At 35.3% G+C, this 25,491-nt stretch overlaps 1 protein-coding gene across 2 annotated transcripts in view; it reads right to left on the reverse strand.

Moving 5' to 3' along the window:
• Positions 1–65: 65 nt before the first annotated feature.
• The window catches only part of GNB4 (G protein subunit beta 4), a 39,808-nt gene continuing 14,382 nt past the window's right edge, over positions 66–25,491 (reverse strand). For both annotated transcript variants that reach the window (XM_019751987.2, XM_019751977.2), the window contains 9 exons: positions 19,206–19,302; positions 13,823–13,861; positions 12,982–13,088; positions 11,824–11,887; positions 10,290–10,452; positions 9,408–9,474; positions 9,104–9,305; positions 8,505–8,721; positions 66–4,229 (listed from right to left, as the gene is read on the reverse strand). In XM_019751987.2, the coding sequence (XP_019607546.1) occupies positions 4,123–4,229; positions 8,505–8,721; positions 9,104–9,305; positions 9,408–9,474; positions 10,290–10,452; positions 11,824–11,887; positions 12,982–13,088; positions 13,823–13,861; positions 19,206–19,262 (1,023 nt within the window). In that variant the 5' untranslated portion in view covers positions 19,263–19,302 and the 3' untranslated portion in view covers positions 66–4,122. The remainder of the gene's footprint in view (positions 4,230–8,504; positions 8,722–9,103; positions 9,306–9,407; positions 9,475–10,289; positions 10,453–11,823; positions 11,888–12,981; positions 13,089–13,822; positions 13,862–19,205; positions 19,303–25,491) is intronic.

Here is a 25,491-nt window from a genome sequence, read left to right on the forward strand (position 1 = left end):
GGCTTGGAGTTTAGTTCTGACACTTAATGATTCAGTCTACTAAAATTAAAACATGCTACCTGAAATCGGGTTAAAGAACTTTATTGATTACATTATGAATTCACAGCAGTATTATTTCACAGAGCTACTGTACATAAAGGAATGAATCACTGTGCAAGAAAGATCAAAGAACACTGTTAAATCATGGTACAAATCCATCATTTGTTTGGTTTAAAGCTTTTATAAGAGCTTTAATCTAGTAGGTTCACCTGCCCCACAGTCATACTACTGATATTCTGAGTCTGTTGGCCACAAGTGTATAGAAACCATTCTAGGTGAAGAAAAACATCTTATTAACTTTAAAAACCCACTTAGATGTGGGTGCCTTTGGATAAGAATATGCAAATACAAGTGTTCAGACGCTTCTTTGAAAAGAAAACAAGATAGAGCACCATTGTATAAAAGACAGAAAGGCTTCAAATATCTACCAGGTATATTGTTGAAGTGTTCTATTAAGAAAAATACTATATGGTGTAAGATTTTGTGGGGCACATTGAACACCAGTTAAAACAACTTTTTTCATAATGCTGCATCATCATAACTTATAGGATCAACAATTGGATTTAAAGAAAAAACTTAAGAATTTTATTAATGTGCAAACAAATTTGCTAAATACAAGGTGTACCATCAGTCTGATTAATAAATTACTTTTTAAAACAGTGCTAGCTTAGACATTCAACTACAAACCATTTTCATGAGTACCTATGGTAACCAATATTTTAAATACAGCACTGAATTTAAGGCAACTCAACATGAACAGTGGGAGAAAAACTAGTAAATATGAAGTGTACTTTACATTCTGTCTAATCTCATTTAAAATACCAATTTTATTCTTTTTGCTACCCTTTCTCACAAGAAAGATGGTCTAGCTTGTGGGTCTTTTAAAAATTCTAACAGGAGGTGAGAAATGGTTTAAAATATTGTTTTCCACAATGGCAAAGGAGAAACTACAAGTTGAGCATAGTACTTAAATTTTTTAGCCTGACTCACACACTAAAGATTCTAGAAAGGACATCATTATTAAAATGATAGGCCCACTGGTAAATTGTTTAATCAGTTTCCAGAAGTTTAAACACAACTAAGCTGTTAAGTATTCAATTGTGTTACAATTTTAAATGTGAGACATTCATCAGTAATCAAAGCATAAATTTCCCTGAAGGTTTTCACTTTTAAAGCAGGTAAAGTCTTAATTTATTATTAAATCTAAGACCTCAAAAGTGCTGGAAAAGGGCAGTTATATAATATTGGCACAGTATTTTTTAACACTAAAAATTTCATTTTGTCACTTGGAGACGTCAAGATCCATTTCTCTTTAAACAGGTTAACGTTAAAACTGCTTACCCCATATTCCAGAAGCACCTACATCCATCATGTCTAGGACTCTGGTGCTATCTTTGCCTGTGTGAAGGTGGAGCTCAACATGGTGTGTATAACCACGGAATGATAGCTATAAAAAGATGAGCTAGGGAGGGACCTAGCTTACGGTGCTTTCTTGAGCAGGTTTTTGGGATGACTTGTGAACCACAATGGCAGGTCTCTATTACCTTGTTTTAGAAAAGACTATATGCCTTTTATTCTTGCCAGATCTCTAAAAACTACTCTTTATGAAGTGATTAATACAAATAAACCTGCTGAGGCACGTAATTGTATCTTTTAAAGTAAAAAAAAAAAATTAATAGACATCAGATAACTGCAATATTCTTGATGATGCGAATTCCCTAAAGGTATATTTGGCCATATTTTTAACTATGAAAAAACTAAGATTCAAACCACATTTTTTCAAATTATATACATTTGTTGATTTCAGGAAGTCTTCTGAACAACAGAATTAGACAACCAGCTGAACTGAAACTGCAAGTAAATATATTTAGCAACTAGAACCCATAGCACTCGAAAGCAAACTAGTAAGTTAATGTGGCAATGAGGTCACCATTTGGTCATATGTATAATTAGCCACAACCTTGGTAGTTTTCAGTTGCCTCATACATATTTAATTATGGGAATTGCTTTTAAAACTATAGAAACTTTAACAACATTAAATCATTTTTATCAACATATTTAAGAACAGAATTCTTGTAGTCTGTGCCTCTGACTAAAGCATCTTTTTCCTAGAATAACTTTCAAAGCAGAGGAGCTACTCTGTATAAAGCTATTTTCCACATGGCAGAAGTGCTTTCTTGAACAGGATTTTGGAATGAATTGCTGAACTACATGGCAAAGCCTCACCCCCTCCCTTTCTTTTGGAAATGAGTATGTTCCTTCTAAATATTCTTGCCTTATCTCAAAGAGCTGCCTTTATGAAGTAATATAAATAGTCTACAAACATTAACAGCAAAAAGTTCATAGAAATCTGTGTATAAATATACATTCTTGCCTGCCACCTACAACTTTTTATGGCTCTGTATCTTAATCTTCCTTTATTCATTTTATTCTTTTTACTATCACTGGTGTTAAACAAAACTGACAATGACTTCATTATAATTGGTACACTTATTAGCATATTCACAATATAAAAATGAAAATTGACATGTAAAATTTGGGAGTATTTAGGGTTACAGGTGATCAAAAGTTAATAGAAACATATCTCACCAGTAACTAACAGTTTACTGAGTTAACAACACACAATGCACTTCTGTATATCAGAATAACTCATGACTTCACCATCAAGCAAGACTAACAATCTTCCATTGTCAATCATTTAGATTTATTTGTAGGAGAAAATCCAAGGGGAAAAGTATTTTTGTTTAAATCTAGGAGGGCCCTTTCTAGTAATAGACACTTTAGTATACCATTGACAAACACGGAAATGAATTGCTTAGTATTTTCCTCTGACTCCTTGAAGAACTGCTTTTGGACTTTTTCTTGTGGCTTAAAATGGAGTTGCTTGGGTGTAGCTATTCTTTGAAGTAAAGTCATGCCACTTAGAAACCAGTATTTTGTGCTAAGGGAAGAACTATTACAGAAGAGCAAAGAACTTGAATATTTCCTTTGTAAAAGGTTTCCTTTTGAAGTCACAGTTTACACCAATTCAGATTTTATATTATATGAACATAAATTCACATAATATAAACCAATCAGGTCTAATGACTGGTCAGATTTTACATTTTGAAAAATACAACGCTGTCATATTTCCTATCTCGATACATCCTGATGGAGAACATTGGGGAAAATTCTTCTGATGCATGGACAATCCAAATGTTCATCAACGTTATTAAATAATGAATACAATCTACAAACTCAGTTCTAGAATCTGAAATCAATAGGAAAGTCTCACTATTTAGAGGGCTACTTAAATGTCATTTGATCATAATCTGCTTTTTAAAATGCCAAGAACCATTTATATGTGATTACTGCTATCTACTATTCATAAAATAAGAGTTTCTTACATATGACTAAAATTTCAGAATGAAATCTCTATTCCCTAGCCTTCTGATTATCTCCCCCTCAAAGAACTGAAATTGAGCGCTTATTTAAATTGATAGAATGGCAAAGGATGCACCAGAAACTAATGATAATCAAAAGGACTCCCCTCAGAGGTACCAAGCTGTTAGCATTCTTAAACATTAAGCAACCAGGATCTCTTAGATTAAAAAGGAAGGTCAGAATTCAAGGAGACCTTCTTGAAACATGAGGACACACGTGGTGTTACCTCCATCTATTACTGTGCCCGGTTCCTTCATTACAAAACTCAAAAATGTGACAGTTCTTATGTATACAAAGTTAAAAATGTAGTTCTTGAAAAATGCAAACACAAACGACAGGTTGCTATAATGTGTACATTTTGTTCCACACAAAGAAAATAAAGACTTAGATTTAGAAAAGCAAAAATTCATCAGGGTTAAATTAGCTCAACTCCTCAAATTAATACATTGGTCCTTTTGATCTCAGCAAGCACCTTTGCCTTGTTTGCTATATCTTTTTTTTTTTTTTTTTTGTAGTTTACTGAAAGCTTCTTTTTCTATATAATAATCTCAATAGAAAATCTTCACCTGCAAATATAAGGTAGAATTTTTTTTCACAGCTATGGGCTGTAGCACTGATTTCTCCAGGTATCAACGGAGAACAGAAAACTTGTATGCACTGTTAATTCCAGATTCTAAGAAAACTGTCCCAAGAGCCTGTTGCCACAGCCATACCATCATCAGTTACACCCAAACAGCTGACACGGTTATCATGACCAGCAAGAACACCTGAAAAACAAAAGTTAAAAAAAAAGTTAACAATGGGCAAGTTTTAGAATTAAACAAGTGTATGTGCAAAAAATCAGGAAGAGCACTTAAAAGCGAACAGATTCCTCTGAGTGGGGAGACTGAGGTCCGGGGATAAGCTGGACATCTAAGTAAAATACAATTCTTTGCACTACATGAATTTTTGACATACGCATCAAATTGTGTTACTCATTTTTGAAAAACTATTTCATAATTATGTTTTCTCATATGTAGGAAAATAGATATAGGCTATTATTCTACACCTCTAGTAAGTTCATGATACTCCATATTTTGTCACTGAGCTATGCTATTTTCAACAAAATTTTAAATGAAGTTCAATGAAGTAGTCTATTACCACAAGAACAACAAAAACGAAAGAACGAAGTTGCCTTATATCACCACTGGAAAAATACCTACATAATTGACTTGCGTCTGTTAACCACCAAATGCTGGAATGTTTTGATTATAACTTTCTGAAACCACCAAACTCATCTAGTTTTAGTTTCTTTTGTATATTAATCTCAACATTCTGATTACCACACAGCATAAAATGAAATATTCCCAAATATTTGGAAGGAAAATGAGAAATGTAAAGATTTTAAAAAATAGAATATATCAAATTCTCACAAGAATTTTTGATTTAATACTGTGTTTGAATTTGTGTTCTTGCTATATGTAATTAAGCATTTTCATCCGATCTCAGGAACAGAAGTTCATCTTGTCTAAGTCTTAATATTCTCTAGCACGTTCAGCATGGTAACATTCGGCAATGGGCAAATTTACCATTATGTGTTGAAATAACGAAAAATGAAAACTGTGGCTAACTACTCCAAGACACATTGGAAAGGACTATGCATTAGTATGAGAATAAGCAATGGTTCAATTTTAAGATGAAAGTATCCAGTTGAGACATGTTGAAACTAACCAGTAAGCAAAGCAAAAGTAAAACTCAAGTATATGTTAAAACTAAGGAAAACAAACACATTTTCGTTTTATGGATACTAATTGACTTAATCCAAGCAAAACGCTTAATACCTTAAAAAAGTAATTGGCTTTGGACAATGGAATATCTCTGAAAGTATACTTGCAAAATGCAAACTGAACTTTTCTACACTCTATTTAAAGAGGTTGTGGAAAATTATTCCTGGGAATGTTGATATCCCCTCTACTCCCTTGGAAACCTCAACAACTGTATAGGAGTTTAAATGGGTAAGGACAAAAACCCACCAGTACAGTGAGGATATGGGAGCAGGCAATGGCAACAAAACTTTATAAGCTGGATGGTAGGAGTGGTTTTAGTGGACCGCAAAATGCCGAGTTCATAGCAAATGCTCTGGTAAGCCGAGAAACAAAACTACACGCAGAACCTTCAAAAGGATCAGATGCGAGTGGTATGATCCTCTCTGGAACCAGGTGGGGGCAAAGCTGGGACAAACTAGGACTGCGATACAAAGTGTCCAGGGACAGACTCCCCAGGTCTCTCTCCACTCTTCAGTTAAGTGAGTGATCTCCTGCAACTGGAGACTGGAGACTTATTTGCTAAAGAGAGTAAAAAAGGATCTCTTAACTGGGAGAAAATTGGCATAGTTGAGATTGATGAAACTGTGCTGAAAATGGGGACTAAAGAAAATTTACTTGCTAATTGTTTTGCCCCACAGCTTTCCTGCTGAAGTCAGCCCCAAACTGGCAGCGAGCTTATACATGTCAGGTAGAAAAATGGAAAATCCATCTCAAGAGAACTTGGCTAGCCCAAGAGAAAAAAAAGTCCATAAGATCTATAATATCAGCGGTTCCCCAATGAAAGCCTGGCGAGATTATCCTTCAGTGAGGCCAACAGGCAGTACACACCACCCATGTGCACAGGGCTTTCAAACAGTGCCAGGCACTAAACAAGCTAAGAGTAACCAAAGTTTTAAGGAAATACTCTAAAAATAAGGACAGGGCTGAGAAATAAGAAGAAAAGGGGAAACAAAGCAACTTGGAACACACAAAAGATTATGCTTGAAGAGGAAAACTTCAAAAAAGGCTTTCATTGTGGTATATTTATACAATGGAGTATTACTCAGCCATAAAGAATGAAATCTTACCATTTGCAACAATATGGATGGACCTAGAGAACATTATGCTAAATGAAATAAGTCAGACAGAGAAGACAAATACCGTATGATCTCACCTATATGTGGAATCTAAAAAATAGAATACATGAACAAACTAATCAGAAACAGTCTCAGAGACATAGAGAAAAAACTGAGGGTTGCTAGATGGGAGGCGGGTGGGGATGAAGGAGAAGGTGAGGGGATTAGAAAGCACAATTGGTAACTATAAAATTGCCATGGGGACACGAAAGACGGTTTGGGGAATATAAGCAATAATGTTGTAAAGATTTTGTAGGGTATTCAATAGACACATGTCCCATTAGGGAGACCACCTCAGGGATGATGTAGATGCCTGATCACTGCACTGTACACCTGAAGCTGAACAATAATGAATGTCAACTACAATTATATATATATACACACACACACACACACACACATATATATACGTATGTATACATATATATGATACGTATATATATGTATATATATATAGTCATAGGATGTGAAGCACAGCATTAGGAATAGAATCAATGGAACTATAACAGCTATATATGATGTCAGAGTGGTAGTAGATTGGGGGACAGCGGTTATCACTTTGAGGGGTATAAATGTCTATTACATTGTTTTCTACACCTGAAACTAATAATAATAATAAAAAAAGGGTTTCATTTGTAACCTCAGAGAAACGAGACTTTATTCATGAAAAAAAGAATGGATACCTTAACAAAAATATCTCAAAAAGATGGTAGCAAAAATGAAAAATCAAAACTTAACAGAAAGGTCATTGAATAAAAAGGTAAGGATTTCTTCTAGAACATAAAGGGAAAAAAAGACATGGAAAATAGGAGAAAATGTAATCAAGTCTAAAGAAAGTCCAAGGAAGTCAGACATCGGAATCATGGGAGTTCTAGAAAGAATGATAATGGATAAGAAATGCTGGCAATTAAATAAACCTCCAACATCCTAGTACTACAGGGTGTAAGTTTCCAGATTGAAAAGGTCCACTGAATACTCAGCACAATGGATGAAAATGGATCCACTCCAAGACATATCAAAACTGGCAGAAAGGTTGAAGAATAATTAGTGAGAAGTACATCAAAACTACGATTATAAGCCAAAAAATTATATTAACCCTAGAGAATATAAGTAAGGGCTGCATAGCAAAAGAAATAACAGTACAGACCTCATTGCTCAGCAGTAAGTACTGTTAAAAAGTTCTAATTATGTAAACACTGACTGATGTGTTAATCAAAATTCACAAAATGGGAAAAATTGGAAGATGGGTCTGGGTGGGATGAGGTGGGAGAAGCGGTGTTAAAGCCAAACTCTCAACAGAGAATGCCTAAGCGTCAAGCTACTTTCGGAAGCAAAAAATATGGATTGGGGGTCAGAGAACGCCTATGTTTTGGTGACAATCTACCGTGTTTCCCTGAAAATAAGATCGGGTCTTATATTAATTTTGGTCCAAAAGATGCATCAGGGCGTATTTTCAGGGGATGTGTTAGTCTTTTCACGTCCAACAATCTACACTTATTCAAATACAGTCATGTCATCATCTGGAACTTTGTCATCACGTACTAAATGCTTCCATCTGGTGACGATCTTAACAGGCTTATTTTTGGAATAGGTCTTATTTTCGGGGAAACACAGTATGTAGAATTATTTGATTCTTTAATTTGAAAAAAAAATCACTCTGTGTAATTTGTTATTGACTGTTCTCAATATGACTTGATGTATATACTAATATTTTATAATTATAGTATAGAAGCTGCAAAGGACGACAGTGAGTATATGTCCTGTCCCAGATAAGATCTGTTCTAGAAGGAAGATGATCCATAGCACTTAAGCTATGTTTCCTGTCAGGTTATAAGAAAGTTTTAATTTGGAAAAGACCACACTGAATTATATTCACTATTCACATTTATATCAAAATTTACCAAACAAGAAAATAGGACAGAACTAGATGTTAACTCTTCAAAAAACAGGAAAGTAACTGGTTTATGCACCATAACTGCACTCAAAGGGCAACAGTGACTATGAGTAAGAATTGCTAGGTTGCCAATTCCTCAGCTCCAGGGTCTCCAGGAGCCTCAAACAACTGATGGGAACTCTTCATATTTCCTACCCAAACCACAACCTAATGCGGCTTGTTACTAACCTGCACGATCTCCTTTCAGTGTGTCCCATACGTTACAATTAAAGTCATCATAACCAGCTAACAGGAGGCGCCCACTTTTTGAGAAGGCTACAGAGGTGATTCCACAGATGATATTGTCATGAGAATACAATAATAACTCTTGGTCTGCACGAAGGTCAAAGAGACGGCAAGTGGCATCATCAGAGCCAGTGGCAAAGGCATATCCATTTGGAAAAAACTAGAAAGAAAAGCAACAAACATTTATTTCATAGACATGTACAAAAATCATGTGAGGCAGTATAATAATAGGCTTGGGGGTAAAATAAACCTAGAATCAAATTCCACCTTGACTTCTTAGCAGGTACTAAAGATTTTTAACTGGTACTAAAGATTCTTAACTACTTTGGGCCTTAGTTTCAGTTTTAGAATGTTGGTTAGGATTGAATAGAATAACATGCCAAGTACACAGCCCATTGTTTAGCACATAGCAAGTATTCAATAAATATTGGCTCTGGTCCTCCATATGTCTTATTAAAACAGATAAATATGACATTTAGGGATTCCACGTTACAAGAGCATATTATTTATAAGAATTTTCCTTAGAAATGCTATTCACTTACACTGACGGCATTGATATCTGACACATGTCCAGTGAAAGACTGTCTACACATTCCATCTCGGATATCCCATAACTTGGAAGAGGCATCGCAAGCACCAGAAACAAAAGTCCTCATGTCAGGACTCAGAGAAAGACTCATCACATCTCCAGAATGCCCAGTGAACGTGGTAGTCTGCTGGGCTGTTTCGATGTCCCATAAAGCACTGTAATGAAAAGTAAATAAAAACAATGACTATTGTCTCCTTATGTTAGTTCCTACTACCACTCTCAACCCCCAAATCAGTGTTCTTCTGGAATAAACTTACCAATTTGTATCTCCTGAGCTTGTAACAATCTGGCTGTCATCTACAAAACGACAACAGGACAAGTAGCCTACAGCAGAGAGGAACACAGCAACGATTTAGTAACTCAATTAGCGTATGAAATATTACTATATATTCTTAAAAATAGAATACCTGGGCACATGTGTTTGTCAGTGTAATCTGTCGTTCTACCTTAATTACTTCACCTAACTATTAGGTAATTACTGTTTCAACGGTATCATGTTGGGCACTCTGAAAGTTACAAACTTGAGTCAGACACAGACCCTTCCACCTACTACAATTACCTAAGAGAAAGAGACTCCTTTACACAAATGCTTATGATCTATGGCAGACAGGATTAAGTACCTTGGAGAAAGATTAGAAGTATGGTGAGAGATTAGAGCCACCACCTCAGTGACAGCTTCATGAAAAAGGTGACATTTGAATGCTCAGAATTCACCAGTGTTTCAAAATATGGAAACGGCAGGGAAATGCCATTATAGAGGTTTTGTAAAAAGCATGGTCAAATAGTATTGCCAAGAATTAGAAGAGGCAGAAACCTGATAAGTGGCAACATTTCCTAATTAATGCTGCTAACCAAATACTATACCAGAAAATATTTGCTTGCTTTTGTATTTTTCATTATTATTTGAATAGTTTGCAATAAACTTATCCTCTTTACAAAAATAATACCGTTTTAAGAAAAATAGAATTGTGGTCATCATTTATATTAAAAAGTTAGTTAATAGTAAGTTCTACTGTCACTTGATTAGTACTCATCCTTTAGCCAGCTGAGCACAATTTGTCACTCATTCACCTTGATCAGCTCCATTCTTCAGGAGGAGTCAAGTTTGGTAGGAAAGGATAATATTGAATGGAGCTCACCTATGTGACCTGGTAATTCTCGGCTCACTCTCACATTTCCCTCTCTGGTTTTTAAGTTATATATAGAGCAGATGTTGTCCAGTCCTCCACAAGCAACATAATTACCAGAGGGAGCATAAGCACAGGTCATCACCCAGGAGGACCTCAAAGGAATAGCATGCATCTGTAGAACAAATACAATGCACAAAAACTATTACTAAGTAAAGATTACAAAAATAGTCACCCTCCTAACTTATTTACAATGAAGCAAATACTACTAAAAATTAAATGCATCCAAAAAATTAAAGCAAAAATATAAAAAATGCAATGGATTGAAAAAGTGAACAATGAAAAATAAAATACTAACGCATACTAAAATACCTATTATGTTTTCTATATTATTCAATAATTTGGATTTAAGTGCTCTTCAGAAATTATTCTTTTAAGAGAAGCAAGAACATAGGATGTTTCAATGCTAATACAGCAATTTGAAATCTTAACTGTAAAATATTAAAGAATTTGATAAAAATTCTTTGTTTTTGCAGTAGTGCTCAAAATTCCTCCAACATAACACCGAATAATACTAGTATCAGAGTCGATTAAAATGGTTCCTTCATGAAGAGATGGTTCTTCCAATAACAGGTCCCACACTCTGGGCTCAAATTTAAACAATAGTAATAGTTTACACTGATCTACTCACACCATTGCCTGGTACCTTGTTACCCAACACCAATCATTTGCAGGTCAGGCAGCAAGATTTAAGGAATAGCAAGGTGAAATAAAGGTCCATACAAAGAACTTTAAAAGTATGGAAAATGTAGTTGAAAGACACGCTCAATGCCAATTAATATAGAAAAACTGTTAAAATACAAATATGTCTTAGCTACCTTTAAAATCTAAATCAGGCTGAAGATACTATTTACTTCACAAAACAGCACTTTTAAAACTTTAATAAAAATAGTGATGTAAGTGTACACAGAATTTGAGGTATTTGACCTGTACAAGTTTTCCTAAGGCTTTTCCACTACCACTCAACACCTTTACATCAGGGATTCCTTCAGGGACATTAGGGGATCCACTGGCTTTCACTAAGAGATCCAAACAAGTTGTAATTTGCCTCCAATCTGCTGTCTCTTCTGAGCAGTCTAGAAACACAAATTAATGCTTAGAGTAAACCAAAGAAAAGTTTCATACTAGCATTCTAGCTTGCCCACAACTAGAAATAAAAATCTCCAGATCATTGTCACATTAGGCAATGGGAATTTTTGAAAAATTGTTTATGTGTAAAATTGATGCACATTCTTTTCTAAATACGAAAATATGAGACTCCAGTAAAACACACTGAATAATATCCCGGCAGTCGTCCTTGGGAATAAAAAATGAGGCTACATATCAAAAGCAAACACGAAGACTCAAGAGAAGATCTAGATTAAAATAAATGAAATAGATTAATCTTAGAAGGAAATTAAAGTTGGAAATAACAGAATAAAGGAATGAATTGGTGGATATTAAACCAAATAAACAGTTATTTAAAAGAATAATTAAGAAATTCTACCTTATTTGTTGTATAGCTATCCCAAATAATTAATTTTCCATCTTGGGAAGCACTGACTAGTAGCCTAGAAGAAGAAATAAAAATAATTTCACACTTAGAGGAAAAAAAGAAATTTAAATTAGTTATGAATTGTATTAATGTAGATAGTTCAGAAAAGAAAATTATAATTTTTCTCATTAAAAACCTGATACCAGAAAATAGTGTCCCGACTTTTAAAAAATTTATTCTGCATGTCAAAATTTTCAACATAATGTAGAATTTAGCAAAATGGAGACATATCACTAAAAATGTCTCTGGTTATGATTCAACACTTTCATAATGACAATATTCTAGTTCTTATTCAAGATTCTGGTAGATATAGGGGACTGGTTTAGTATTTACTGATTTAAATTTAATGACAATAAGAGTGCACATAAGCCTAACAACCATATTTCATTCAATCTAAAAGCATCAACAGAGCTTGTGAATGTGAGGCAGTGTTATGGGTACGACACAAGAAATACCTCCTAGCCTTGGCCTTTACCATGTGGGGGAGATTGGAGATATTTTACACATATTTATAAGAAATCAAGTAAGTGAAAATTGTCAGAGGAGTGGTATAAAATAATGTCATAGGAAAGTAAAATAGAGACAAATAACTGCTAGTTGAGTTAATCCAATAGTCGAGCAAAAGAGAATGCATCTTGAAAAGTGGAATTTTGAGTACTAAAGATATGTGCTTCTATCCTTTGTGAATTTAGATAACAAATAACTATAGTAATATCTAGTAACTTGTCCATAGCAACATTCAAGAAATGTTTGCTTATTAACTAAAATTTCAAGGTTAATATACAATAGAACTGCTTTTCGCATATCAAAAAACAAAGTATAATACCCCACTGCAAAGAAAAGAAATCCTAAACAGTTTACCTGAATAACTTGATAATGGATATTTTTGAGAAAGGAAATTTATTTGTCATAGTTAAGGTTTCTAAACTTTTAAAGGGTCAAAGAACATTTTAGTGAAAGCAAAGTGTTCATACTGGATGCATTTTCTGCAAATATTTCATAAATATGGTTTGTTTTTTACTATAAAAAATGTTTGTTTGAAAAGAAATGTAAACGATGATTCATAACAAAAATAATTCTGCTGATAGTTTGAAAATGACAGGTACAAACCTTGAATCATATCCCCAATGCATAGCATAGATTTTAGCCAGGTGACCTCTCAGTGTACGTCTTGTTCGCATTTGTATCCGACCCACAGAATCCATATTTGATGTGATCTTTAGAAAATGACATGAATGTTATTTGTTAGCTTAGATATATAGCTCAGAAAATAAAGTAGAAACAATTCATAGGCAAAAAAGCAAACAAAGAACAAATTTGTAGCAATTGAAGGTAATTTAATATAAATACGTGTAATTACACAGTCATTTCTAGGATCAATGTGTTGTTCAAGAAAAAGTATGATTAATTTAAAATTATGCTATTTGCATACCTTCCAGTGAGAAAATCTTCTGTAGACTATTAACTAAAAAGAAAGGACAACCCCTGCCCAACTTTGGTTTAAAAAAAAAAAAAGGCCCAAATAAAAATCTAATAATAGATGATCAAAGAATAAAACATTTAGAATTTAACTGTCTGTAAGAAAATCAGTTTTATATTTATAAAGCACATAAAGCTTTCCTTCATGAAAAGTATGAATGTTAAACTTCCTAAGAGTTTATATAAGAAAAAAAAACTTAATCAGGGCATTTCAAAAAGAATTAGAAGCTACCTAAAAAGAAACATGTAAGAATCTACATATTTTATAGTATTTCTTTTTCTACAGACTTCTATTTTAACAAGTATGCTTTAAAAAGCACTTGCATGGCATCTTACAAATTACAAAGTGTTTTTAAATAGAGATCTCATTTTTCTTTCAATTAAATACTAATAAGAAGAATCTGAATGTCATTTGCATCAGTGTCAAGCTGTTTCATGTAAATTATTAAAATGCAAAAAAAAATCCTTTTACCTGAACAAGCGTTGCATCATTACATGCTTTCCTAGCATCCTGAAGTAAAGAAAGATGGTTATAATACATTTAGACATGGAAATCACTAGACAGAATTTTAAATATTTTCATTGAAAAATGTAGATTTGCAAATATACTTTCTACTGTACGACATAATCTTTATTTTAAAAAACTTTTATTGAATTAAAATTCACATAACATAAAATTAACCATTTAAATCATTTTAAGGTGTATAATTCAGTGGTTAGTATATTCACAATGTTGTACAACTGTCACCACTATCTAATTCCAGAACATTTCCATCACTCCAAAAAAAGAAACACTGTACCTCCCAATTCTCTCTTCCCTCATCCCCGGGTATTCACTAATTTATTTTCTATCTCTATGGATTTGCCTATTCCGGACATTTCACATAAATGAAATCATACAATACTTTTTGTGTCTCGCTTCTTTCACTTAGTATAATGTTTTCCAGGTTCATCCATATTGTAGCATGTATCAGCATTTCATTTATTTTTATGCCAAGTAATATTCCATTATATGGATATATCACATTTTGTTTATCCATTAATTAATTGATGGACATTTAAGTTGTTTCCACTTTTTAGCTTTTATGAATAATGATGCTTTGAACATTCACGTACAAATTTTTGTGTGTACTTATGTTTTCAATTTTCCTGGGAATATACTATGAGTGGAACTGATGGTTGATATGGTAACTCAATGTTTAACTTAAGAAACTGTCAAATTGGTCTTCACAGCAGTTGTACTGTTTTACGTTCCCACCAAAAATGTATGAGGGTTCTAATCAAGAATTTCTTCACATCCCAAAAAACACTGTTCTTGTTTTCTTTTTATCATTACTATTATTACAGCCATCTTAGTGGATGTGAAGTGGTATCTAGTGGTTTTGATTTGCATTTCCCTAACGATTAGTGATGTTGAGCATCTTTTCATGTATGAGTATCTTTGCATGTTCTTATTGGCCATTTATATATCTTCTTTGGAGAAATGTTTATTCAAATCCTTTGCCCATTTTTAAATTGGGTTATTTATTGTTGAGATATAGGAGTTCTTAGACATTACCCGAGTAAGATTTTTACTGATATATCCCCTCGCGCAAGGGAAGAGAAAAAATAAACATGTGGGATTACATCAAACTAAAAAGTTTTTTCACAGCAAAGGAAACCATCAATAAAACAAAAAGGGATCCTACTGAATGGGAAAAGATATTTGTCTATGATATATCTGATAAGGGGTTAATATCACAAATTTATAAAAAACTCACTCAACTCAACTCCAAAAAAACAAACAACCCAATTAAAAAACGGGCAGAGGACATGAAGAGACGTTTTTCTAAAAAAGACATACAGATGGCAAACAGACATATGAAAAAACACTCAACCTCACTAACCATCAGAGAAATGCAAATAAAACCACAATGAGATACCACCTCACCCCAGTCAGAATGGCTATCATCAATAAATCAACAAACAACAAGTGCTGGCGAGGATGTGGAGAAAAGGGAACCCTTGTGCACTGCTGGTGGGATTGCAGATTGGTGCAGCCACTATGGAAATCAGTATGGAGGTATCTCAAAAATCTGAAAATGAAACTACCTTATGATCTGGCAATTCCACTCCTAGGTATCTATCTGGAGAAATCCAAAACTCTAATTCAAAAAAATTTATGCACACCTATGTTTATTGCAGCACTATACACAATAGCCAAGACATGGAAACAACCAAAATGCCCATCGGTAGACGACTGGATTGAGACAGAAGAGTTCTTATATATTCAGGATACTAGACCCTTATCAGATGTATAATTTGCAAATGTTTTTTCCCATCCTATAGATTGTCTTTTGATTTTCTTGATAGGATCCTATGACACGCAAGTTTTTAATTTTGATGAAGTCCAATTTACCTATTTTTTTCTTTTGTTGCTGTGCTTTTAGTGTCATATTAAACTGTTGCCTAATTCAATGTCACAAAGATTAAAAACTATATTTATTTCTAAGAATTTTACACTTTTAGCTGTTACAATTAGGTACCATTTTGAGTTTATGTATATAAGATGTGAGGAAGGAGTCAAAATTCATTCTTCTGCATGTGGATATCCAGTTGTCGCAGCACCATTTGCTGAAAAGATTATTTTTTCCCTATTGAATTGCCTTAGTAACCTTGTTGAAAACTCATCTGCCTATGACCAAGTGATTTATTTATGGACTCTCAATTGTACTCTATTGTGCAAATATACTTTGGGTTTATGATTAAAAGATTTTTAATTGCATCCCCTGAGTAAAAATGAACTAAGTTGATTTAATAAGGCTGCAGTAACCACAGTTATATTTGTTACTAAGCTTCAGAAAAAGAAAGAGTTCTGAGTTCTGTTCTACTTGTTCTGGCATCTAGAAGTTGAGGTGATAGGAAAGATATTTATAGTTAACTCAGGTCACTTCAGAAACTTTTTTTAAATACATAACACTTCTTTAAAATGCTTTCCAAGTACACTGGATACAGATGACATTAGAAATAAAATAGTTTAGATCTAATATGAGAAAAAGACATGGCATCACAGGAAAACAATTTTTTTATGTAATAGCAACTGTTTATACTGAGTCACATCTATGTTTTTATATTAATAGCATTTATATTAATAGCATTAATTCATAACATGTAAGCTGGTGTTTATGCCTAAGCTATAGCTGTTCAAAGAGACCTTAAATTTCTACACAACTAGAGGCAATTACCAAAAGGAACATAATGAAACAGAAATCAATGTAACAACATAAATAAAGGCAAGGGAAGAACATATTTAATAAGGAACAAATTGTTTAAAACCAAATTTATCGGTTAATAATATGTTAGAGGATTCATATACATCAGAAAATCATATGCTAATTAATTCTCCCTACTAGACTTGAAACAAAAATGATCCCCCTCAAAGGTTAGCATGGTATCCTCTTCAACTTTGGTTTTCCCTATTGTGCTTAGCATGCTCCTGTGCAAAGAGGAGGCACACAGTAACTTGTGAATATAAGTCCCAAATGAACAATGTGTTCCAGTCAGCCAAAGGCAAAATGCCTGCCTCCACTCGCAGCAAAGATGGAATGCACAATCCTTTGGCTGCCCTTTCAACCTATTTATAAACACTTAGGATATTTCTATGTAAGGATGTTCATAAGTAGTTACACAAACATACGATTTGAGTCTCTCATTCTAGGCAAATTATGGGTTGAGAAATCTCATTTGGCAAGGAATGATTTAGCCTACTTTCCTACAATGAAAAGAATTTCTAGAAATGACAGTGATGGCCTGAGCCATGTTCCAAAAATGAAGAAGTTGAAGACTAAATTCTAAAAAAAGAATTCTCTGATTTTAAGCTTTATGAAAATAAACTATCATTTAGGTCACCTTTCTTAATTCAGTCATTAAAAAAAAAAATCTGTTGAACACTATTTGTCAGATACTATTCTAGGTACCATGGATACAGCAGTGGACAAACCTAAAATCCCTATCCTCATTGTTAATGTTACTTTAACATTAACAAGGCAATTAACAAACTACACGTGAAAATTATTGAATAGTGCAAATCTGTAGCAAAAATTAAACATCATGTTGGAATATAATAAATCTACAAATATCTTCACAGAAATTACTTGCAAATGTACATTATGCAAAGATTCTCTTTACATTGAGGAGAATTTACTCTTATGAACACTATTACCCATTGGTAATTATCTGAAGAAAATGAAAATATTAACTTGAAAAGCTATAGACACCCCACGTTCATTGCAACAGTATTTACAATGGCCAAATAAGGAGACAACATAAGTGTCCATCAATGGATGAATGGATAAAGAAAATATGGTACATACGGGGGGGGGGGGTGTGCCAACAAAAGTACACATTTTAAGAGATGTTATCTATGCATTACTTTTTGAAGTTGAATTGAATTACAGTAGCAATGTGTAGTACAACATTTGCTCAAAAGATGGTGTTAGTCAAATGAATACTAGTGTCATTCATTGTATTATAATTTTAACAGTTCTTTCCTTTTTAAAATGTGTATATATATTTTTTGGCACCCTTTGTATATACAATGGAACACTATTCAGCCATAAAAAAGAAAAAAATGTTGCCATTTGTAACAACATGGATGGATCTTGAGGGCATTGTTAAAATGTCAGACAGAGAAAGACAAATACTACATATCTCACTTATTTGTGGAATCAAAAAATAATAATAAAACAAGCTCATAAATACAGAGAACAGATTTTTCAAAAATGAGATGGGCAAATGCCCATGTGCTTGGCCAATCAGTACGTCCTGCTCAGCATCTGGAGCAAATCACCCAAAGTGGAGATGGGGGAGAATCCTTTCTGGTGGTGGTAGCAACATTTAATTCAGAGATTAACTCACGAAGCTGCCTCTGTTCATCCCAGGTTAAATAAATCCTTCCTTTGTTTTGACAGCTTTGTTCTGACACCTAAGGTATCAACTCAAGAGTTCTTATTCACATCTAAATCATTAACTTCTTTAAATTCCTGGCAATGAAAACGGTCAGGACTTCAATCTACTCAGAATCAACATTTTTGGGGGTGAGTGTTCTTCATCCATACCATTTGTCCTGCTCCCTTCCCTCTCTTTTCTTGTAATATCCTTGTATAGAGCCTGTGCTTATTCCTTTTTTCTTATTCCTCACTTTCAAATTAGATGAGTCCTTCTGAAATATCTATTGCAAAAGGATCATATTGGGGAGGGCAACAGCAGTGTTTCAAGTTATTAGGGATTCTCCCTGCTTTGTGCGGAAGGTCTTCATTTATATTTGTAAGGTGTTTTAGCTCTTACTTTTCCCTGAGAAAAAGAGAAAGTAGTGCCAGACTACACGAGATTCTTTCCTCCACCCTGTCAACAAGAGGCTTCCTAAAAGATAGCATGTCTGTATTACTTCATTTTTTTTCTCTGCCTTCCTTGATACTCCTCAGTCCATGGAAGCACCTGTTTCCATTGTTTCAAAGAAAGGATTATTGCAGTTGTTCCTGTGAGAGTGCGACGTACTCTGTATGAGAAGCCTTCCCACACCCTAAAGCATCACTGTGTCTCACAACTCTCCCTCATCCTATTATGTAGTTCGGAGTGTCTTTTAGTTTTGTTAAAGATGGAGCTTGTGTTTCGTTTCTTATGCTCTTTACTGTTTTGAGTTGATTTGTTACTAATGATTTTTGAAGCGTTCTTTAGCGGCATAATAAAAAAAAAAGACCATTTCTAGCCTCATAAGTTATTTAACATATGTAGAATGATGACTAATGAACAATTTTTGTCATTGCTGGTACTGAATAAAAGTGTTAAAATTTCAAAATGAAGAAGTTTGCTCTTACCTGGATCTGATTCCGCAGTTGTTCAGCTTCCTGCCTTAACTGTTCCAGTTCACTCATTTTTCAATGTGTTTACTCCAAAATTAGCAACGCAAAGCAACTATAAAAAATAAAGACAGACTGATTCAGTTCTCCATTTACATATCAATCCACTTTGAAAATATTGATATATAACTTTTTGGTCTTTCTGAAACTCAATTGAAATAGTCAATTATTCCTAGAACTTGAAATTATTTAGTAAATATAGATTATTTACTAAAGGATTTTATTGTGGAATGTGATTGGAGGATGGAATAGAAACCTTGAGCTATAGCATTCGAGACTAAATTACAGAGAATTAGTACTGGAATGGAGTCCAGTGAGAAATACTTCACCATAGTTCCGAGGGCACCAATACACATCCCTACCTGGACGTCTAACAGGCACCTCAAACTTAATGCTTCAAAACTGAACCCCTCAGGTCTTCTGCATCTCAGTAAATGGTAATTCCATCCTTCCAATTGTTTAAGCCAAAAACCTGAGGGTCATCCTTAACTTCTCTTTCTTTTCATCTCCTACATCTGTACCATCAACAAAGCATATCAGTTAGTCCTTCAAAAAAATCCAGTGGGGGAGGGGCGTTATCACTTTGTGAGGGGTGTAAATGTCTATTACATTGTTCTGTACACCTTAAACTAAAAAAAAAGAAAAAATCCAGGATTTGACTGTGTTCACTTTGACTACCTTGGTCCAAGCCACCATCTCTCTCACCTTTCTACTGCGTTTGACCACTCTCCAGTCTATTCTATACATAGCAATTAGTGATAGTTTTTATTAAAACACACATCACTCTTCTGCTTTCAATCCTACAACGGTGTTCCACTCCACTCCGAGGAAAGCCTAACTCTTTATTTTGACCTACAAAGTCCCACAGAACCTCTTACACACACCCCTCTGACCTCATCTATCAGTCTCTCTCTCACTCACTCTGCTCCCACCACTCAAAAGCTTTCTTAATGTTCCTTGAACACACTAAGTAGCCTCCAGCCTCAGGATCTTTACCCTTGCTCTTCCCTCTGCCTGAAATGCTCTTACCCTGGATGTTTTCATCACTTGCTCCCTTACTTCTGCTCAAATGATATTTCCTCAGAGGGACCTTCGCTGATAGCACATATGAACCCACTTAAGCACTTTACCCTGTCTATATATAAAGTCACTAAAAGGCCCAACCATCCAGCATGTATTTGCTTATTTGTTGTCTATTTCCTCCTAGTAGAATGTAAGCTCTAAATGGGCCGACCCGGTGGCTCAGGCGGTTAGAGCTACATGCTCCTAACTCCGAAGGCTGCCGGTTTGATTCCCACATGGGCCAGTGGGCTCTCAACCACAAGGTTGCCAGTTCAATTCCTCGAGTCCCGCAAGGGATGGTGGGCTGTGCCCCCTGCAACTAGAAAACGGCAACTGGACCTGGAGCTGAGCTGTGCCCTCCACAACTAAGACTGAAAGGACAACAACTTGAAGCTGAATGGCAACCTCCACAACTAAGATTGAAAGGACAACAACTTGACTTGGAAAAAAGGCCTGGAAATACACACTGTTCCCCAATAAAGTCCTGTTCCCCTTCCCCAATAAAATCTTTAAAAAAAAAAGAAAATGATTCTCCTTTGAAAGTCATACTCTAACAAGCCTTCCTTTCTCTCCCTCCTTCTTAAACCTCCCGCCCTCTATTCCTCCCATCCTTCCTTCTTCCCTCCTTTCCCTTCTCCCTCTCTTCCTTCTCTCCTTCCTTTCTCTCTTCTAAAAAAAAAAAAAAAGAATGTAAGCTCTAAAGGCAGGGAATTTTTTTCACTCTATCCTTTGCTATATCCCTAGCACCTACAATACTTCATTCTCCAGTAAATAAATTCACCTGAAATAGCTTAATAAAGAAAAATTTGTTCTAAGGATTTAGGATGAATCACACCACCAAAAGGCATGACTATTACCACCACAGTAAGAGATGAGAGGATAAAAACCAGTAGCATTCTTTCTCTAGCTGTCCTTTTTTTTCTCTTCATATCTTTGTTTTTCCTCTTTCCACAGAGTAACTTACTCTGCTTCTCTAAGCATAAGACCCAGAGAAAGTACAATCAGGGCAGGATTGGCTGCTCATGGAGAAAGTGCCTCCAGCATTGGGGAGCTGTGTGGGGCAGGGTCCCGGTGAGTCAGCAGGGCAGAACAACGGAGCTCACCAGGCCAATCAGATTCACATTTGGCCGTGGTGGGGGCGGGCTCAATGCAAGAAAGATGGCGCCCTCCTGTCAGTTGCACAGGCAAAGGACCTCACACAGGGAAAATGCCGACTGTCCTCCACTCCTCCCCTGGCAGCCACACACCTCAGCCTGTCTCCCCGTTTGTCTCTGAGGACCCCAAGTCACCGTGCTTCCGCCAGAGCCCAAGGTGAGTGCTGGCGAGCACGTCAGTCTGCATGCAGGCTGTTAGGAGGATGTTTGGGTTTCCCACAGCCTTCTGTCCTACCTGGACGGTCGGAATCCCCACTGTTTCTCAAAACTATATGCTGTGGAGGCTTCTCTTCCCGGCACCAGTACTCTGGGCTGGGGAGCTTGGTGTGGAGGGCTGGCGTCCCTCGCTCCTCCTGGAGTAACCTCTGTGGCCAAGATATCCCTCCTGATTCTCAACCACCACACGCTGGTGTGGGGCCTGTTCTGCGTCTCTATCCCTCCTACCAGTCTCGGTGTGGCTGCTTCTTTATATTTAGTCATAGGACTTCTGTTTGGCTAGACTTCAGGTGGTTTTCCAGGTTGATTGTTCTATAATTTAGTTGTAATTTCAACGTGTTCACGGAAGGAAGCGGGCACAGTGTTTATCTACTCCACCATTGTGGATCTCTTATGACTAAGTTCTTTTTCAGCATGAATATTTGATTCATTTAACACATTTTAAATAACTATCATATAGTGAAAGTATTGTAAGTTGAGTAGAATGCAGCATATCAGTTATCTTTTAAAAGTTCAGCTGTACCAGTTACAAATATCAAAAAATACCAATGAGCCATTGCATCCAAGCCAATTTATTAAACAAAACAGAAAAAAATAGTTGTATAATTCTAACTGCTGTCCCCTCCACTTCTTAAAATGTCCACAGAATTTTTATTAAAGTAAGGCATTATGTCGACACAATTATACTGCTCTTAGCGAACAGCTATTTTCATCTATATGAGACAAGGAAATACAAGTATCTTAGCTACTAATAATTTTCATACTAATCATGAAAGCATATTAAGAGAGGAAAGAATATTTTAAATTGCACTTTAAAAATGTAAGCAAAAACTACTTTTTCTTACTAAGTATTTATCAGAAAAGTTCATTTCAAGTTTATTATAATTAAATTATCTAATATTCTACTTTTCTCTTTGCAAACCTAATTTATAATTTTCATACTTTGTAAAATTAAAAAACAAAAAAACCTAAACCCATAATAAATTAGGTAAGGCAATTAAAGCTTTTATGATCATTCTTACCAAGGAATTTAAATACACCCTTGCCTACCCACCCCAAGTATTCAATATATACAGATATTCCCTTACGACTTTCTTTCTCAAGAAGTTAGCTAAAAACCTATAGCTGCATGGGCGAATAGATAAGAGAGGAAAATAGAAGCTAGAGATGCTGAAAATGTAGCGTAAGCATTAGGTCCTGTTTTTTGTGTTTTTTTTTTTATTTTGCTACCAAATTTCTCATTACAGTCAACATTTTTAAGTGCCCCAAAAGTAAAACAATTCAGCCTTGTAAACTAAAGCAGTCTATTTTATCTGTGTTCCAGAAAATAAATAACGTGCTGTTCTCAGGTCTGTTTCCCTTCACCTCACTGGTGTGTTCTGGCATAGTTCATTCTTTCACCAAACATTTACTGAATGCTTATTATGTGCCAAGAATTGGGACTACACATGAATAAGACATAGGCCCAGCTCTCTAGGAGTTTATAGTCTAAGAAGAAAAACATTTAGGTCCATAATCCATGACCCTAAGCCCTAGGACCAGATGCATTTCCAAATTCAGAATTCAGGTTTTTAAAAATTGTGCTCATCATATATCACGTAACACCCCAACTGGACCCTGGAGAAGCACCCCACATAATCAAGGAGTACTCCCGCAGCAAAATCTAAGTATATCCACAACCAGGCGGGAAAAAATAGACTAGCAAGTTTCATGTTAGTATAGGTCAGGTTGTAGCTCCAAATGAGTTCAAATCACATAAGGTTTTGCCATTAAATGATTTCTGAAAACAACTATAGTTTTCAAAGCATTCTAGAGCTCCAAACTATGAATAAGAGATTGTTGACCTGTAATACATAAAAAGGATTCCTTGGTACAGAGGCATGATGAGCCCTGAACTTAAAAGATACCAAGTAGGAGTTAGCCACCCAAGAGATGACATTGACTGAGCACTTATTATGCACCATGCACTGTTCAAAACTCTTCATAGTAACTCATTTAACAACCTCAGAAGGCAGGAGCTAATACCGTCCTCATGCTACAGATGAGGAAACTATATTTTAGGGAGGTTATGGGCCTTACCCAAGTTCACACAACCTAACAGAGTTGGAATATGACAATACTTACTGTGTGATCCCAGAAACTGTTTAACCTCTCTGAGTCTCACTCCTCTCATGTGTACAGTGGAGACACAAATATCTACCCCATGGGATTGTTTTGGGGATTAAATAATACACATTTATAAAATGTCCTTAGAACTTTAAGTCAGAGCTAATTTGGCCCAACAAGGGCAATATATGAAGAAGCTATAACCATAAACACTACTCAGGCTAATATCTATATAGCTATCGGTGGATCAATAGATATAATACAACCGCCATACTTTAAACAAAAAAGGAAAACAAAATGATTACCAAGAAAGAATTCTCTTCATGGTCTCAGCATTCTAGTTGTGCTGCAACGTAACCACATTTTCCTGTCCTTAACTCCCTGAGAAGCACTGAGGCTTCTTCCCTGACTCTGGGGAAGAGTGCTCTTCTGTTTGCTGGGAGAGGACATAAACCATCCCTATCCCATATGGACCCCTTCATACAAACCAGGATTTCTACGAATGAGGGGACTGGGGAAGGAAGAAAGACTCCAAAGGGTAGACAGGACAGGAGGAAAAATAGCCAATTATTTGAAGGGCTTTCTCACACTACACCCACCTTCTGAAGATTTCAACACCTGACCCCCCCCCCCCAACAGCACCTTGCCCATCCCCCCTACAATGTCTAGATTGAGGCACTATTATTAATGTTAAGTCATGCGGGTGTGTAAGGGAAGAAACAGTGCTAACCATTCAATTAACCAAATAGCTAATCAAAGGGTGGCAACCAGCAACAGCAGCATCACTTAGGAACTTGCTGGAAACACACGTTTTTAGGCCCTTTCTCAGGCCTGAAAAATAAGAAATTCTGAGGGTGGAGCCCAGCAATCTACGTTTAACAAACACTCCAGGTGATTCTGCTGATGCCTCCTGGAGTTTGAGAACTTCAGGCCTAAACTCTGGTTTACACAAGGAAACAATTCTAAAACTATTCCATTGGAGGAAAGTTCTTTATCCTGTTATCACAGATGAATCCATTTAGGTTGAACACTTTGAATAATAATTAGGGGTTTTATCATTGACTAGGATATGTCACTGTTGCTGAAATCTAACCTGAGATGGTAAATTCCATAATCCATGATGGATGGTAAATGTCATGCATAAAAATAAAAAATGAATAGGAATTCATGGAATTAAAAGCAAATGGATTTCTAAAAGCTTTTTTATTAAAATACAACTAACATACTATATTATATTAGTTTCAAGTGTACATCATAGTTATTCAACAGTACCCACGGGGCACTATACATAGTTATTACCATATTGGTGATTATACGGTAAAGAAGTGATCATCATGATAAATCCAGCAACCATCTGATACTGTCCCACGCTATCACAACATTATTGACTGTATTCCCTATGCTGTACATTACATCCCCATGACTTATTTGTTTTATACCTGGAAATTTGGACCTCTTATTTCCTTCACCTTCCCCCCCACTTTTTAAATGTTTCAGTTACAGCTGACATTCAATATTATTTTATATTAATTTCAGGTGTACAGCATAGTGGTTTGACTTTTATATAATTTAAGAAGTGATCCCCCTGACCCACCTGGCACTATTAAAAGCAAATGGATTTTGTATCATTCCTACACAATTTTTACATTTGTATTATAAATGAAATGTGTGTGCTAGCTGTGATGTTTTAGATTATTTGCCATTTA

The sequence above is a fragment of the Rhinolophus sinicus genome, linkage group LG01 (genome assembly GCF_036562045.2).
Source record: "Rhinolophus sinicus isolate RSC01 linkage group LG01, ASM3656204v1, whole genome shotgun sequence".
Classification (NCBI taxonomy): Eukaryota; Metazoa; Chordata; class Mammalia; order Chiroptera; family Rhinolophidae; genus Rhinolophus; species Rhinolophus sinicus.